Source organism: Micropterus salmoides, unplaced genomic scaffold (genome assembly GCF_014851395.1).
Source record: "Micropterus salmoides isolate LMB-PRFRI ecotype aquatic unplaced genomic scaffold, ASM1485139v1 Ms_hic_scaffold_18, whole genome shotgun sequence".
NCBI classification, from domain to species: Eukaryota; Metazoa; Chordata; class Actinopteri; order Centrarchiformes; family Centrarchidae; genus Micropterus; species Micropterus salmoides.
The window spans coordinates 9,848,331-9,863,036 of record NW_024040928.1 but is presented as its reverse complement, the minus strand read 5'-3'; the positions used below and the strand labels follow the sequence as shown (position 1 = coordinate 9,863,036).

General features: G+C 40.0%; 1 protein-coding gene across 7 annotated transcripts in view; it reads right to left on the bottom strand.

Moving 5' to 3' along the window:
* The window catches only part of LOC119908913 (1-phosphatidylinositol 4,5-bisphosphate phosphodiesterase beta-4-like), a 72,759-nt gene that overhangs the window by 18,212 nt on the left and 39,841 nt on the right, over positions 1-14,706 (bottom strand). For all 7 annotated transcript variants that reach the window (XM_038726840.1, XM_038726835.1, XM_038726834.1 and 4 more), the window contains 9 exons: positions 8,444-8,524; positions 7,695-7,754; positions 5,380-5,523; positions 2,503-2,582; positions 2,304-2,357; positions 2,118-2,199; positions 1,887-1,987; positions 1,362-1,419; positions 319-427 (listed from right to left, as the gene is read on the bottom strand). In XM_038726840.1, coding sequence (XP_038582768.1) covers positions 319-427; positions 1,362-1,419; positions 1,887-1,987; positions 2,118-2,199; positions 2,304-2,357; positions 2,503-2,582; positions 5,380-5,523; positions 7,695-7,754; positions 8,444-8,524 — 769 coding nt within the window. The remainder of the gene's footprint in view (positions 1-318; positions 428-1,361; positions 1,420-1,886; positions 1,988-2,117; positions 2,200-2,303; positions 2,358-2,502; positions 2,583-5,379; positions 5,524-7,694; positions 7,755-8,443; positions 8,525-14,706) is intronic.

Below are 14,706 nucleotides of genomic sequence, written 5' to 3'. Positions count from 1 at the left end.
GGTGGTAGTTTATAGTTATTGTGTCAAAAGGATGTTTAATAGCTTTTAAAAGTTTAACCATTTGATATTGCTTTGGCCCCTATTAGTGTGTTTGTATTCAGGAGGGGCCCTACCAGTTAACTGTTGGTTTGTCAATTTGTCATGATGATAAGAACAGTAAGAATAAGAGGGAAGCTGAAATAAAAATCAACTATATCAGCAGAGAACTGTGCCAATAATCTGGTGAAAATCTGAAAATGCTGTAGTTTCTAAGGTACACAGGCAGATGGCAGCACAGCCTAAAACATCTCTCCGTTTCCCTCCACCCATTTCTTTTACCTTTCTTCTTCAGCTCTTCATCTCTCTCGTACTTCTCGATGATCTGCATGGCTCTCTTGGGGTCGTAAAACGGGAACAGGATCTCATTTAACCTAGGGTCACGCTGGTTCTGAAGAGCAACACATGCACACGCAGATTGATCCACACAGGTATTGTGTACACATACTTAGAGCAAGATGTTTTTGGTACTATTGGTACATTTGGAAATGACACAGGACAGGGGCCAACTGAACGCTACATGGGACACGGTACCAACAGTGCTCATTTCAACTGTCATTTCCTTATTTGGTTTATCAATAAACAAATACAATTGCTTTTAATGGCTTAATTATTATGACCTTACTTAGAGAGCACACAGGTATAAACAATATATAACAAACTAAATTTAATACAAAGATGAAGAAAGAAACTACAAAAAACTAAGAAACTGTGAGCCACACAAACAGCTGCAGTGGTTAATAAGTGTTTGCTTGAAAGCAAGGAAGTCGTACGTGTTACAAACACCATTATAATGCCACTGCCCACTCTCGTATCAGGTGGGAATTGATCTAACAAAAGCTTTGGCTCCATTGGCAGTTCTACAGCGATGTGATTGGGCATGAAGCAGCACATGCGACTGCACAGTCGAGGGACTAAGCAGGTATTCAGCGACACAGAAATGCACGGCCACAGAAAGCAGACACAGACAGCAGGACACAAGATGAGCCGAGCAGGAAGCACCAGGATGGAAACCTCTACCCTCCCGTTGCCAAGGCAACACCAATCAGACACAGGGAGGCAAGCCGCGGGAGGAAGAACGGAATGGGTTGACGGTGGGAATGCAGGATAGGGGAGTTGGTTGAAGTTGCCCTTGCAGGCTGACAGGAAGTTAAACATTTTGTCTGTCTCATTAATGGAGTTTTAATGAGGGTTGGCTGATGTCCAGTCCGGGCTAGAGGGCAACTTCTACCCAGAGCAGGGCGGGGTGTAAGGCAGGGGAGTTGCAGAGGGGGGCACGGGGAAGCAAAATACACAGATAAGTTAACAAATGATAAAGAGCTTACTTCATTCAGAAAGCTGACTAACTGGTCTACAGTTAAATAATCAGTTTTGTTCCCATTGCTGCAAAGGAATTAATTAGAAAAAAAACAAACAAAAAAGGTTATGCTTCTTAAAATAGACACCCTCAGAGTCATTCACACAGTCAGTCAGTTCAAATTAGAAAGCAGTCTTTAAAAGGGGATCATACATAACTGTTACACTTTTAGTAATAACATGTTAATCATCAGTCAACTAGTGTTGAACTGTGCAGGTTAAGCTGTCCAGACGTAGTTAGTGCAGCAGGCGCAGAAATATTTGTCCTCCTTATTTCCAACGAGACGCAGTAGCTCACACTAATAATTTAACAGTGGATAGCATTGTTCTATCTCAGCACAGGGTAACATGAGTATAATACAATACAACGGTACTATTGTTAAGTTGTTTATTTGGAGGAATTATCGTGTTCTTTGATTAATTTTGAGGTACAAATCAGTAAACATAAGAATTACAAAGGAGAGGGCAGGCAGGTTAAACTAAAGGAGACTTACATCTTCTTGAAGAGTTCCTCGATGTCTGTGCGAGGGCAGATCTTCTGTGTGAGCGCGTAGAAAATGTCATAGGTGAAATCTGATGGTTCAATCTCATCATTCTGTGGAAGATAAACCAGCCCACCATTTGTCAACAGGAGGAGCTGTAAACCTACTGTTTTAAGTGCAAAGTGCACAGAAAGCACCAAATAAATATGATCTATCTGGACACTACAGTTCATGTTGTCTGACCTTTCCACTAGGAAGGCCAAGATCCTTTAGAGCCTGAAAGATCCCCTTCTCGGTCTTCCCTGATGCAAATGTTCGAGTAATGCTATAAAAGGGAGACAGAGAAAGACAGGACATGTGAAGAGCAAAGATGAGCAAGACAAATTAGAGAAAAATAGGACGGCACAATGGTTCACCATTTACTCTTACCCTCTAACGGGAATCTTCCCGTTCACATTGGTCAGGAAGCACATTCTCATCCAACTAAATGAGAGAATGAAATGAAAACACACAGAGAAAAGCCCAGATTAGAGAGAAAGGGATGAAAAATAAAGCTGGACTTAAAGAGCACTGTTCATGTATTTAGATAATTATGACATGCTGGAGTGGTGCTGTAAAATGCACTCACTGTTTCTTGAGGCAGGTCATTGGACAGACGTTGTTGGCCTTAAAGTTGTGAATCACTGACCTCAAACCCTCGATCCACTTCTGCAAACAAACAAAAGCACAAGTGTTCAGGACACACAGAGTCAACACACAGACCAACTGAAGCCCACACACAGCAGGGTATCTCTAAAGTTTGGATTGTTCAGAAGTGAGTGTTTTAAATAAACACAAGTAAATTAATTGCCTCTTAATTCACACACTAGGGAAAGTGCCTTGAAAGGACAATCAGGAACACACACACGAAAACATACACACAATGATAAATACAGTGAGCTGTTTCAAGGCTACAAGCAGTGACGGTAAACAAATAGCTAGACAAGGCCTTGTAACTTTACATGAATACGCTGCTGAAGCATCAACAGAAACGTCACTGAGGACAATAATCTGAAAATGTTTGACCCCTCTGTCTTTCCATCTCTGAATGTCTTTGATTCCAACTCTTCCTCTTTGTGCTCTGTCTTTCCTTCATTTCCACAGCAAATTATAACTGACATCATTATAAAAACATTAAACAAGATGGGTGCAGCAGGGGTAGTCTGTTTGTGTGTGTGTCTGAACATGTGTCTGCTGATGTAAATAACTGTCATCTCCGAGGTCTGCTACTTAGGGCCACCTGCATGCTGGGAAGTGGGAAGTGGTGATGGTGTCATGTGTGTTTGTGTGTGTGTGCGCTTTTACTATCCTGCTGAAGGCTGTTGCATGAATATCATTGGCAGCCCTGTGGCAGTGAGCTCTGCTGCACAAACATTATTTATAACACCCATCACCACAAAAACACCCCTTTATGGGAAATGCATAAACACCAACACTGTGGTGCCAAATAACAGATCTGTGCTGGCTCAAAACATGCAGTTTAAGTTTGGTTTGGAACTGGTAGTGACTTTCAATTCTAGGGACATTCTTTGTCAGAACTGACATCTGTAAATACATTACATACAAATATTTCAAGGCTGGCAGTGTGCTGTGACTTTTAATTATTCTAGTTGTGTTACTGCCAGTGGGCTCTTTTTACTATCCTCAGCTCTGATCGTCATAGACAAACAATTGTGGATGACACATCCTCAAAAAGCCTATGTAAAATATTATCTAATATATTTCTGGATTGACAACCCTGGCTGAGACAAATTGCTCTCACTTTAAGTTGTCAAAGGGCTTTTTCTTGCTTCTGTGTCTTTTAATTGCTGACATTGGATTTGTCACTTAAAAAGACAGCTGACTTTGTTTTTGGATTTTCATCCTAACAAAGGTCAAAGGGTAAGGCTGGTGAAATGATATACTTTTTATACACAATAAGAAATCCCATAAAAAGACAAAAACCAATGATGAATTTATCTTACTAATAAGCATAGTTGACTAGCCAATGCCTGATAATGCTTATTTCTCATTGCCATGGATCTACAGTGTTGTCCCAAAACAATTAAAAACATGTTAATGAGCCACACTGGTGCACTGGGTGACATTTCCCTTTATTATCATGAACACAAGCCGTAGTTTATTTTGACTCAAATACACAACCACCCTGTTGCCGTATATACTTGCTTGCATACTATTGTGCATACAAATGTGTATTAAACTCCAGCTAAAAATAGTCCCTGAAAAATTTGTGCTTTTATTTTTAAACTGCAGTGCCCAGCTGTTTCAGAAAATTACCTTACCTTTTAAAAATAAAATTAAACATTTGTGACTCATTTTAAAAGATTTGCATTTTTAATAGGAACAAATCGGCTTGGAGCCAAGTGCCACAGACAGGGTAAGGAAAGAACTGAGAGACTGACCAACTATTACTGGCTTTTAGTAATTTTATAGTATTTGTATACAGAATAACGCAATCTGTGTAGAATAACCAACAACGGCTTTAATTCTCAAGTGTAAAACATTTCTAGTATGCCACCATGATACTGCAATTATTTTGGGCCACCAAGTAGTATCATTCTTCAAATCCAGATCAATTCCGCTCCAGGAAACTGAAATTTAATCTGCACATATAGTTGTGTATTGTGGTCTATACAGGCTGTGTACAATGTTGGAGCCAGAAAGACTCAGCAATAATAATGTCTGCAGATTAAAAGAGAGAGACAGAGAGAGAGGGGGGAGGGGGTGTCATCTGTCTGAGCCCAAAACAAAAATGAAGTGATGTGTGAAAGAGAGAGCGAGAAAGCGATAAAAAGAAAGGTGAAGAGGTGTTTCCCTACTCCCTTCTCACAGAGCTTTTTCCTTGATGAGTAGGAGGGAAAGAAAGAAAGAAGGAAAGAAAGGAAGGAAAGAATCAGAAAATAACAGCAAAAGCAGGAGGAGTGCAGGAGAGACAGTGAGTCATTCCAAATGCGTCTTAATTTATCAGAGTGAACCAAGGCCAGATTTTGCCTTGTGTAGGAGTTGGTATATGAACCATTCACCTCGTAATTTGCTGTGTTGGGGTGTTCTTTTATGCTTTTATATGATGTGGAAATGTTGAAGGTGCACTCCATATGCAGAGCTTATATGGCAGCTTATTTTTATCTAAACCGCCAACTAGGATGACCCATTCTTAATTTATTTGACCAAAAAGGTAATCAAATAAACCTAATAAACAGATACCTGTAACTCCATCTATTATAAATAATAAGTGATTCCCTTGCAGTATTTTTGCAACCTTGCTCTGGGGACATGTTCAGACAGATTAATTACCAGTATTTACAGATATACAATACCAAGTTAGATTTATCCTTGTTAAAATATAAAAAATATTGTTAAAATATACAAAACTGCACTGACTTTGGATATGAAAAAAAACATTAAAAGGCATTTCAAGGCGTCATTGTCACATCCACAGTCAAATACAGTGCACGCATGCATTTACCCTGGCTGTGTCCGGGTTTTCTGCCACCATGAACATGAAGTTGAGGTTGACCAGGTCTGTGCCACTGCAGATGCAGATGATACAGCCCTCTAAGTCTGCCTCCGTCTTTCCAATTGCCTCGAATGATGACAAGATCTTCAGGTCCTGAGAAAAAAGAGATACCAAGACAGTTTAGTGGTCACGCTCTCAGAAAGATAAGAATTGCCAGACAGAAAAAGAGATGAAGACACTTCCATAAATTGGAATGTTAGGGGGACTGGCTAATAGGATGTTAACTCGTCAGTTCAGTTAAGTAAATGTGGCGTTTGGTTTAACTTCATTCAAAGCCAAAATCCAATCAACACATAGACAACACAAAGATAATGTCTTTTGTGCTATAATGCTCCTTTTTGGAACAATATAGCTGACAAATGCAGGCTCGGGAGGCAAGGTATGCTTCCGACAACAAAAAGTAAGCAAGAACAGACTGATTTGGATTCTGATTGGATATATATATATATAACTGAGCAATGTAAGAAAACAATCATGATAGGAAATTTGGTTTTGGGTATGTAATGATGTCCAACATTATATGAACCCCATCCTGTGGTTATTAATCTCTCAATAAATTTGTATGTGTGTCATGCTGGATATGACAAGCAAAATAACAAAATAAACTGACCCTATTAATGGTCTAAATTACAATAGATGCAATTCAATAGATGAAACTACATAAATCATGACTTTTGCTTAATTTTGTTTCTTTCTATTCAAGGTCCCTCCACCAATGATCTTTCAATAATAAAGAAAATCAGCATTTTACACTTACAAAGTATGAATTTATTATAGACAAGCATTTATAAGGCTACAAATTTATGGCAAAATGAATTGCAACAATCTATAATACATGCTGAAAAAAAATGAATACCCATAATTACACTAGCCTATAAGACATTAGATACATGTCTGACATTTAAAAGTTCTGTCGGTACACTGATTATTCTCCTCAGAACAATCTGCAATCCTTGTCACAATCTACCCTGACATGACTGCAAACTCCTGTTCAACCGAGGGGGACCAGGTCCAGGACCAAATCCACGAAAACATTCTCTTACTATCAAAAATACAGCTTGGCTCCTCCCTTTGCAGATTTCAGGCTGCCACCACAGTCACCATGGCAGGTAGTAATGTATTTTTGTTATATGATTGAATTAACAGCAACAGGCTCTTTTGTTTTGAAACCCCTGCCAGCAATCATCCAATGCAATTCATCTTTTCTCGCTCATTGGATTATCTGAAACAGCTCTCAGGGCTTGTGTAACCATGTTAGCTTCTGAGGAGAAGCCCTGCCATCAGCTGTTCTTAGTCTGCTACTTACAGAACAGCACAGAGCATTTGAACAAACAGGAAGAGCAGATCTGGCCGCATTACCTGCACACGTGCCCTTATACATGTACATGCAAGCACGTCCACACAGAGGACCGAGCAAACAGAAAACCTCATGCTATCAACAATACACACACAACCTGGTAATGGTTGTACACAGTACACACTAGTGTCCCCTGTCAGGTTTTTGACTTTCAGTCGCTTCACAGGTTTGCATCCTAGTTAGGGGCAGGTACCCACATGGGTATTGCCGTAACAGCTTTCATAATTCATCTGTCTGTAAAAATTCCAAATACTACAAGGTAATGTGTCACTGTCGAGGCTAAACTGCATGAATCAATATTTAATATACAGAGAAACCATACAGGGTTTTTTTTTCTGTGCTCCATACCAGCAAAATAAATAGCTTACTGGTTGCCAGCAGTCTTGAAAATACAGAAAAATGGAGCTGGTCAGCACATATTGCGAGATCCATTTCCTATTACAGGATAAGAAAAAGTCATTCTGACAGAGACAGAATGTCTTATACCTGTGAGCTTTTGATCCCATTATGTGAACTCCTTTAACCCTGTGGTTCTTTGACAGCCCATCATAATAGGGCTGGAAGCACAGGTTTTCATTATACCTGTCCGGGTCAAAAGCACAAGCCAGGAAAGCTAAGAAGTTTCAGATACAACCTGCAGCTAAACCCAGTCAGGGTTGTATATATATTGATAAGTTAAATATTTATGTTTATGTTCTGCTAGTGCGCCTAGAGAATAGTTCAGACCCCAAGATCAGTCAGTCGATTGATCAACAGAATACACCGTTATAGCCATAGCTAATTAAAGCAAATATAATGTGCTTGACATGGCACTGTCCTCAGATTTTACCAAGAATGTCACTGTGGGAGCAAGAGCTTGAATGTTGTGGAAACAGAAGCGAGGAAATTGTCTTTCCTGAGGTCTCACCTTTGGGACGGCACCAACACGAATGCTGTTGATGAGAGAGCACTCGAGAACCTGGCCTTCCTGCAGGAAAGATACACAGAAAGTTAAAGAGAACAAAGGAAGAATGTGATAGCAGGTGAAGAGGGAGACAGCGAGAAAAGAGAACTATGGGTCACAGTGCATTTTGTTTTAGATTTTTGTAATATTTCCTAATACCTGGTACACAGCGGCAACACCTCTCAGCATCTGACAACAGTTATTAACATTGGTCATTGTGATCCAAATATGAGTAACATCTCCACCTCTTTTCTCATAATAAAGTTTCCTACATTTCCTCCTTTGTATACTGGATAAGCATGTTTGAAGAATGAACGGAAAGATTTTTGTCCGTCTGTCCTTCAGGTTTTGCTGGATTACCGATATTCTTTCCTAGTTGATTTTAATACTGTGCTGGCATGCAATGAAAACAACTAGCTATCTTTAAGAAAATTTTAAAATCAGTAAGAATATGTCAGCATTTGTTTGTAACATCACATGGTCCTTTAAAGCTGCTAAGTTGAAGAAATACCTCTTGGACATCATTCCTGAAGTTAAATTACATGTCTACAGTGTCATGATGATGATTATTTACACTAAGCTATTCTTTTCTATATGTTTTACAGGATACCAGGGATCAAGGAAGGTTTGTGTTTGCAAGATAAACATTTTTTCTTTGGAAGAACCCCTGGCAGACAAATACATACACAAAGATTAAGAGGTGGAGGATGTACCTTTCCCTCACTCTTCCAGGTGATGAAAAAGCCATACTCGTCCACCCTCATCTGACAGTTGGGCTCAAAGATGTATGGGTCCTGCAGAAGGGGAAAAATACTTTTTAGCAGAGAGGGGGCTTCACCTATCACAGGGTTTTATTTGACATGGGAAGACATTAAACAGCCAGCCTTATCAACACACACGAGGCTTACGCAACCAGACAAACAGATGGCTCTAATTCATTTTCTAAGAAGTACCTGCCTGTCTTATGACACGGACACAGGCACACATACGCAAAAATATACACAAAAAGTATGTGCAAATAAATTCAGCATAAACAAATACATACACATGTTGCGTGCAGAGGAGATGAAACCAATTGCTAAAGCAAACACAAAGTAAGATTAAAGCTGCAAGCAGCGTTGGGCGGGCCCTCGCACTTATAAGCGCGTCTGCGTGTGAGCCGGCCGAGTTGCATATTCTGGAGCTCTGCCGGTGCGGCTGTGAATTTGCTACGCGGTTCCGACGCCGCATGAAGGTGTTATATGTCACTTCCTGTGTCCCCTATGTGGAGCTACATAGCACTTGCCGCTATGAATATAAATCGGTATTGGCGTGTAGATGTCTGCGGGGTGGGAGAGTTATCAAGCACGTAAAGTTTGTTTCAGATGTGAGCATGTACACTGAACAATAATGTACCCAAACAATAAAATAAATTCCTTTTATATTTCCCTGCCTTGTTGTTTATGTGTACATACAGAGGAAGAATGTGAGAACAGCACACATTTCATCGTTACTGTGTGTTAGAGCATGGGAGAACAGTGGATACTTTTAATACAGCCCACACCCCTAATACTGTGTAACTATAACAAGTAGAGAACAGAAGAAAAAGATGTTCTTTCTTTACAACTGTCTGCATAGCTTATTCATATTGTATAATGAATGAAAATAAATAGGCCTACTAGGCTCCTCTCTACTTTGACATTTAAGATTAGCTGGTTTGATCCACCTTCATACACATGTGACATTACTGTACAACTTGAGAAAGGTGAGTTGTTTTCTGCTCCAGCCTGCCTAAAAGAAAAGCGTTTTTGGGATTAAATGGACTTTATTAGCTGCTGCAGTGCAGGATGAATTCAGAATAGACCCATTTCTCACCTTATTATTCTAAATCATGCAACGAAGAAGAAGAAATGCATAATAAATCCTGGGACAAAATCTGTCCACAGCATGTAGTCTGATGAACAAGACTTGTGTTATAGCTGACTTGGGCAGTGAAATGTTTAATTTTTTTAATTCATGTGGTCATAGTTGTCCACAACTCAAATCATAATTTAAGAAGAAATGTTTTATACCACCTCAAGAAGGCTTCCTATCAGAAAGTTAGGAAGGTATTTCAAATGTACAACTGCAGTACTTAATTCTAAGTAAAGTAATTTCCCTGACATTACTGTGTTACGCATGTAACAGGTTTTATACTTCCTGTGAGTATAATCCAATCAGTCTTATTTTCATATTGTATATCCGTTGTGTAATTTGATAAATTGTGTTGTATGTGGTGCTCGCATCGGGTACTACTGAGACTTCATTGCCCTCTTCAGAGAAGACTCTGACTGCAACATGCGTCTTTGTAAAGAGAGAAACGGACAGAAAAAGTCTCTAACTCTGCCTGTCAGCTCGCTCTGCTCCGTTAAAACTGAATTTACCATACAGAATTGAATACGAGTGCACTCCAGATTTAGCTGCAGCCAGCTGACCGTGTGCTTCTCCCTATACCGCAGTTCTGTGTCCATGCATGCAGCAAACTGAAAGCACTGTCTGTCGGAGCGTCTACGTGAAAAGAGAAGGAAGACATTGCTGGTAGTATTGTCTTCAGAGTTGTTAAACACCTCAGCGCACTGAAGGAAGCCATCTGACTGTGTGAGGGGCAAGATCGTTGATGTCTGCAGGCAGAGTAAGAGCTCTCCTGTCTGACTGGTCCACCAATAGCAGAGAAGATGACCCCTTGAGACACAGCCCCTCCTCATTTGCATAATGAGGCAGAAATGCATACAAAAATTTAAAAAAGACAGGCAGAAATAAATACCATGGGTGAAAATAAATAAGGTAAATAAATACAAAGGAAGAATAAAACAGACAAAAATATTAAAACACACACATAAATAAATACATTAAAAAATTAGTAATAAATAAAGTTGAATAAACAAATAAGGTAATTATAACAAAGGTGAATAAGTAAAGACACTAATTAAAATATAAACATTTATGTCTCCTTGTATAATTTAATTACTACCTACATTTATTTATTTACTTTATTTTTGTGTGTATTTAATTGGATGCTTATTTATTTATTGAGCATTTATTTATTTCTGTATTTATTTCTGGCTGTGTCAGGATCGGTCCTCCATAACGGGGTGGGAGAGTTATCAAGCACGTAAAGTTTGGTCCAGATGTGAGCATGTACACTGAAGTTACAACAACTTCCTGTGTCATGGCGAAGACTTGATCTTTGAAGCCACGCCACGGACACGCCCATTGACGAAAACTTGCAAATAGCACAACTTTTCATCTTCAATGCCTTTAGAAGGCACAGCAGAAATTTGAGGTCGGTCGGACTAAATCCCTAGGAGGAGTTCGTTTAAGTACGAAGTGTGTAAATCATCCAAAATTTGACGTAAAATTCAAAATGGCCGACTTCCTGTTGGGTTTAGGCTATGGCTCCAAGAGACTTTTTTGTGCGTCTGGACAAGATACACGTACCACAGAAAATTCGTGCACGTAGGTGAAACGTGCGGCGGGGGCTGCTTCGTTAAAAGTCACTTCCTGTTGCCAGCAGGTGGCGCTATGACTGTGGGTGAATGTCAGCATGTACATGTGTTCAGGGCGGGACTCTCATCCTACATGTACAGTTTGGTCCAGATGTGAGCATGTACACTGAAGATACGACAACTTCCGTGTCATGGCGAAGAGTTGATCTTTGACGCCACGCCACGGACACGCCCATTGACGAAAACTTGCAAATAGCACAACTTTTCATCTTCAATGCCTTTAGAAGGCACAGCAGAAATTTGAGGTCGGTCGAACTAAATCCCTAGGAGGAGTTCGTTAAAGTACGAAGTGTGTAAATCATCCAAAATTTGACGTAAAATTCAAAATGGCCGACTTCCTGTTGGGTTTAGGCTATGGCTCCAAGAGACTTTTTTGTGCGTCTGGACAAGATACACGTACCACAGAAAATTCGTGCACGTAGGTGAAACATGCGGCGGGGGCTGCTTCGTTAAAGGTCACTTTCTATTGCCAGCAGGTGGCGCTATGACTGTGGGTGAATGTCAGCATGTACATGTGTTCAGGGCCGTAAAATTCAAAATGGCCGACTTCCTGTTGACTTTAGGCTATGGGTTCTTGAGGCTTTTTTGTGCGTCTTGATATGATACATGTCCCCAGAAAATTTCGTACATGTAGGTTGAACGTGAACGAGGGGCTAATTTTTTCCAATTTTCTAGGTGGCGCTAGCGAGTCATTTTGCAACGCCCATGTGCGAAACTTGTAGAATACGAAATTTTTCACCGGTTCTGACATGTTTGCAAATTTTGGTGAGTTTTTTCGAGAATGTTTAGGCCATGTCAGTTGAGCCTACTTTGCAGAAAAAAATAAAAAATAAATAAATAAATAAATAAATAAAATAATCCAAGCAAATTCAATAGGGACCTCACACGGTCGTGCTCGGGCCCTAATAAACATGACTGCCATGAGCTACATATGCAAACATCATCTAGAACACAGTGCTGTGCATTAAAGACAAGACAACCCTGGGTGAGATGCATGTGTGAGAGTCAGATCCCAAAGTGTTCTAGCCCAGCTATTATAGTGTTACTGCACATGCATGCTCTAATGTTCCATTTATCAACTTGTGCACATTATGCAGCGACCCCTAGTAGAAAATCTACCAATATTAGCTAGCTTATCTTAACCAAATATTTTCCACTAAATTCAATAAGCTGCTGGAACCTGTGATTGCGCTGATGAATTTTTTCTTTATCCCACTCAAATCTCACATCTGAGAATGATAAAACATAACCGAGGTAAAAATAAAATAGGAGGTGGCTGCTGGGTCAATAAGTCTAATATTAACAATAGGGAACAGTGTCTCACACACACACACACACACACTTCAGGATGTTGCTTCCATGAGATAGACTACTGCAAATGGGACTGGGCTAGCTTGTTATTTGGCTATATAATGTCATCTAAAACAATCATAACCAATTGAACAATCTTATTTCCATTTAGGAAACAGTGAGACTACTGTAAGTGCATTTAAAAGCTTAATTCGCTTTCATCTGACTGACAGGCTTCAGTTACACATAGTGAAGCCTCTGTGAAATGCCATGAAAGAGATGGTCACAAATGAGCCCAGACTTTTAAGAACATACAGCAGGCTACTGTTACATTATCAGACAGCTTGTTCTTAAAAGATAAAGGGTTTATGGGAACACTCAGTCCTTCCACACGCAAAGGAACAATTAGCTGAAGGTCTAGCCATCCATGGGTGGTTCTGGATGGATAGAGAGTCCGAGTCATGGTAGTCCAGCTCCCACTCAACATGTGTACATTCTTTCCTGAGTGGCTGGGCAAGTGTGTGTGTGTGTGTGTGTGTGTGTGTGTGTGTGTGTGTGTGTGTGTGTGTGTGTGTGTTGATCCCTCTTGTTTTACCACCTCCATCACAATTAACTTTGAAACAATAAGAGAAACCCTAAAAAAAAAAAGAATCAGGAAGCATCTAAATGTGCGTTTTTGTGCTCACACACATGCAGGTAAAACACATTCATTATTCATGCATGTTACTAGGGAAGGGGATAGAGACCCTTGTTGAAAAATGCTATAGTAGCCCTATCGAAAAATGCTACTACCTATGTGTTCCCTTTTCCAATCCCATAAATTTATAACTCAGTATTATGTCATCTTCTGTTTTTTCATTATATTATAACATCATTTCAGGAGTAGCGTATTCTGATACACTAATATCCCCTATCAAATAATGATCCCACTAGTGTTGTAGTACTCGAGACCGGTCTTAAGACCACTTTTTGATGATCTTGGTCTCATCTCGGACTCGACCGCCTTTATACTCGGTCTTGTCTCGGTCATTGAGGACTTGGGATTTTATTTCAAGACCAGTCAAGACCATAACTTTGGGAATATCAATAAATTGCTTTTGCATTGTCTGATTTGTTATCATCCTAACTTTGATTGGAAGTAAAACTTATTGCTTCAAATGCAACCAATAACCCTAATTAAACATGCGTTGTTCCCATTAACAACTGTCATCCCTCCCCGCAACGCTTACGTTCATTTCCGCTCTTAGTGTTTGTATGTGGGTGTTTTAATGGGAAAGTGGATCTTTCAGATCACTGAGAAGTACCTATGATCTCGTTCCACATTTTATTGCGTGCCATGCAATGCAGGGAACTGGTCTTGGTCCTCTCTGTCATATAGCCTTGGCTGCTCTCTGTCAGCTCCTGGCTCTGGCGTTGGTGGAAATGGTGAAGTTAAGTTAGCTCCAAACTACTCGCGTTGCCGACAGCTGCGCTCGTTACTGTAAGTACGTGCAATAAAACCTTTGCGAGTAAAAGGACAATACTTTATCAGTACACCTGTGTGTATGGTAAACATATATAAAGGGTTCATTGAAACTGCTGTCCTCAGTCTGTTGTCCTGTATGTCATCTACAAGCACAGCTAACGCTAGCTAGGCATTAGCCAAATGTTACAAACAGTCTAAATAGAAAGCTGTCTGGAGCATAGACTGGTCTATAGTCTTAAAATCTGGCACGGATCATTAAGCTGTCTCAATAAGGGTATCAATATCAATAAAAATTAACGATCCTCATCCCTACATGTTACTATGCCTGCATTAACTATATTATTAAGTTAAGCTTAGTAACTTAAACACACACAAAAACCCTGTTTACATCCATGTGAAAAACCATCAAGGTGACGTAAAACACTCACACACATCCAAGCCGAGTCATTCACACAAACACTCGTCCATACACATGCCCTCGCGCATTTAACAAGCCAGAACATCATGAGCCATTGTCTGGGTGATGAAAACACAGGAAGTGCTGCATATCATGACACTCTGGCTGCATCTGAAAAGTCAAAAAGTCTCCTTTCCTAACCACCTTTCATTGACCTCGATGGAAAACGTCATGAGGTCAAGGAAAGATGTGAAGGAGAATCCGTAAGGACTTAGGAAAAGAGGACGGCGTGTCTAAGAA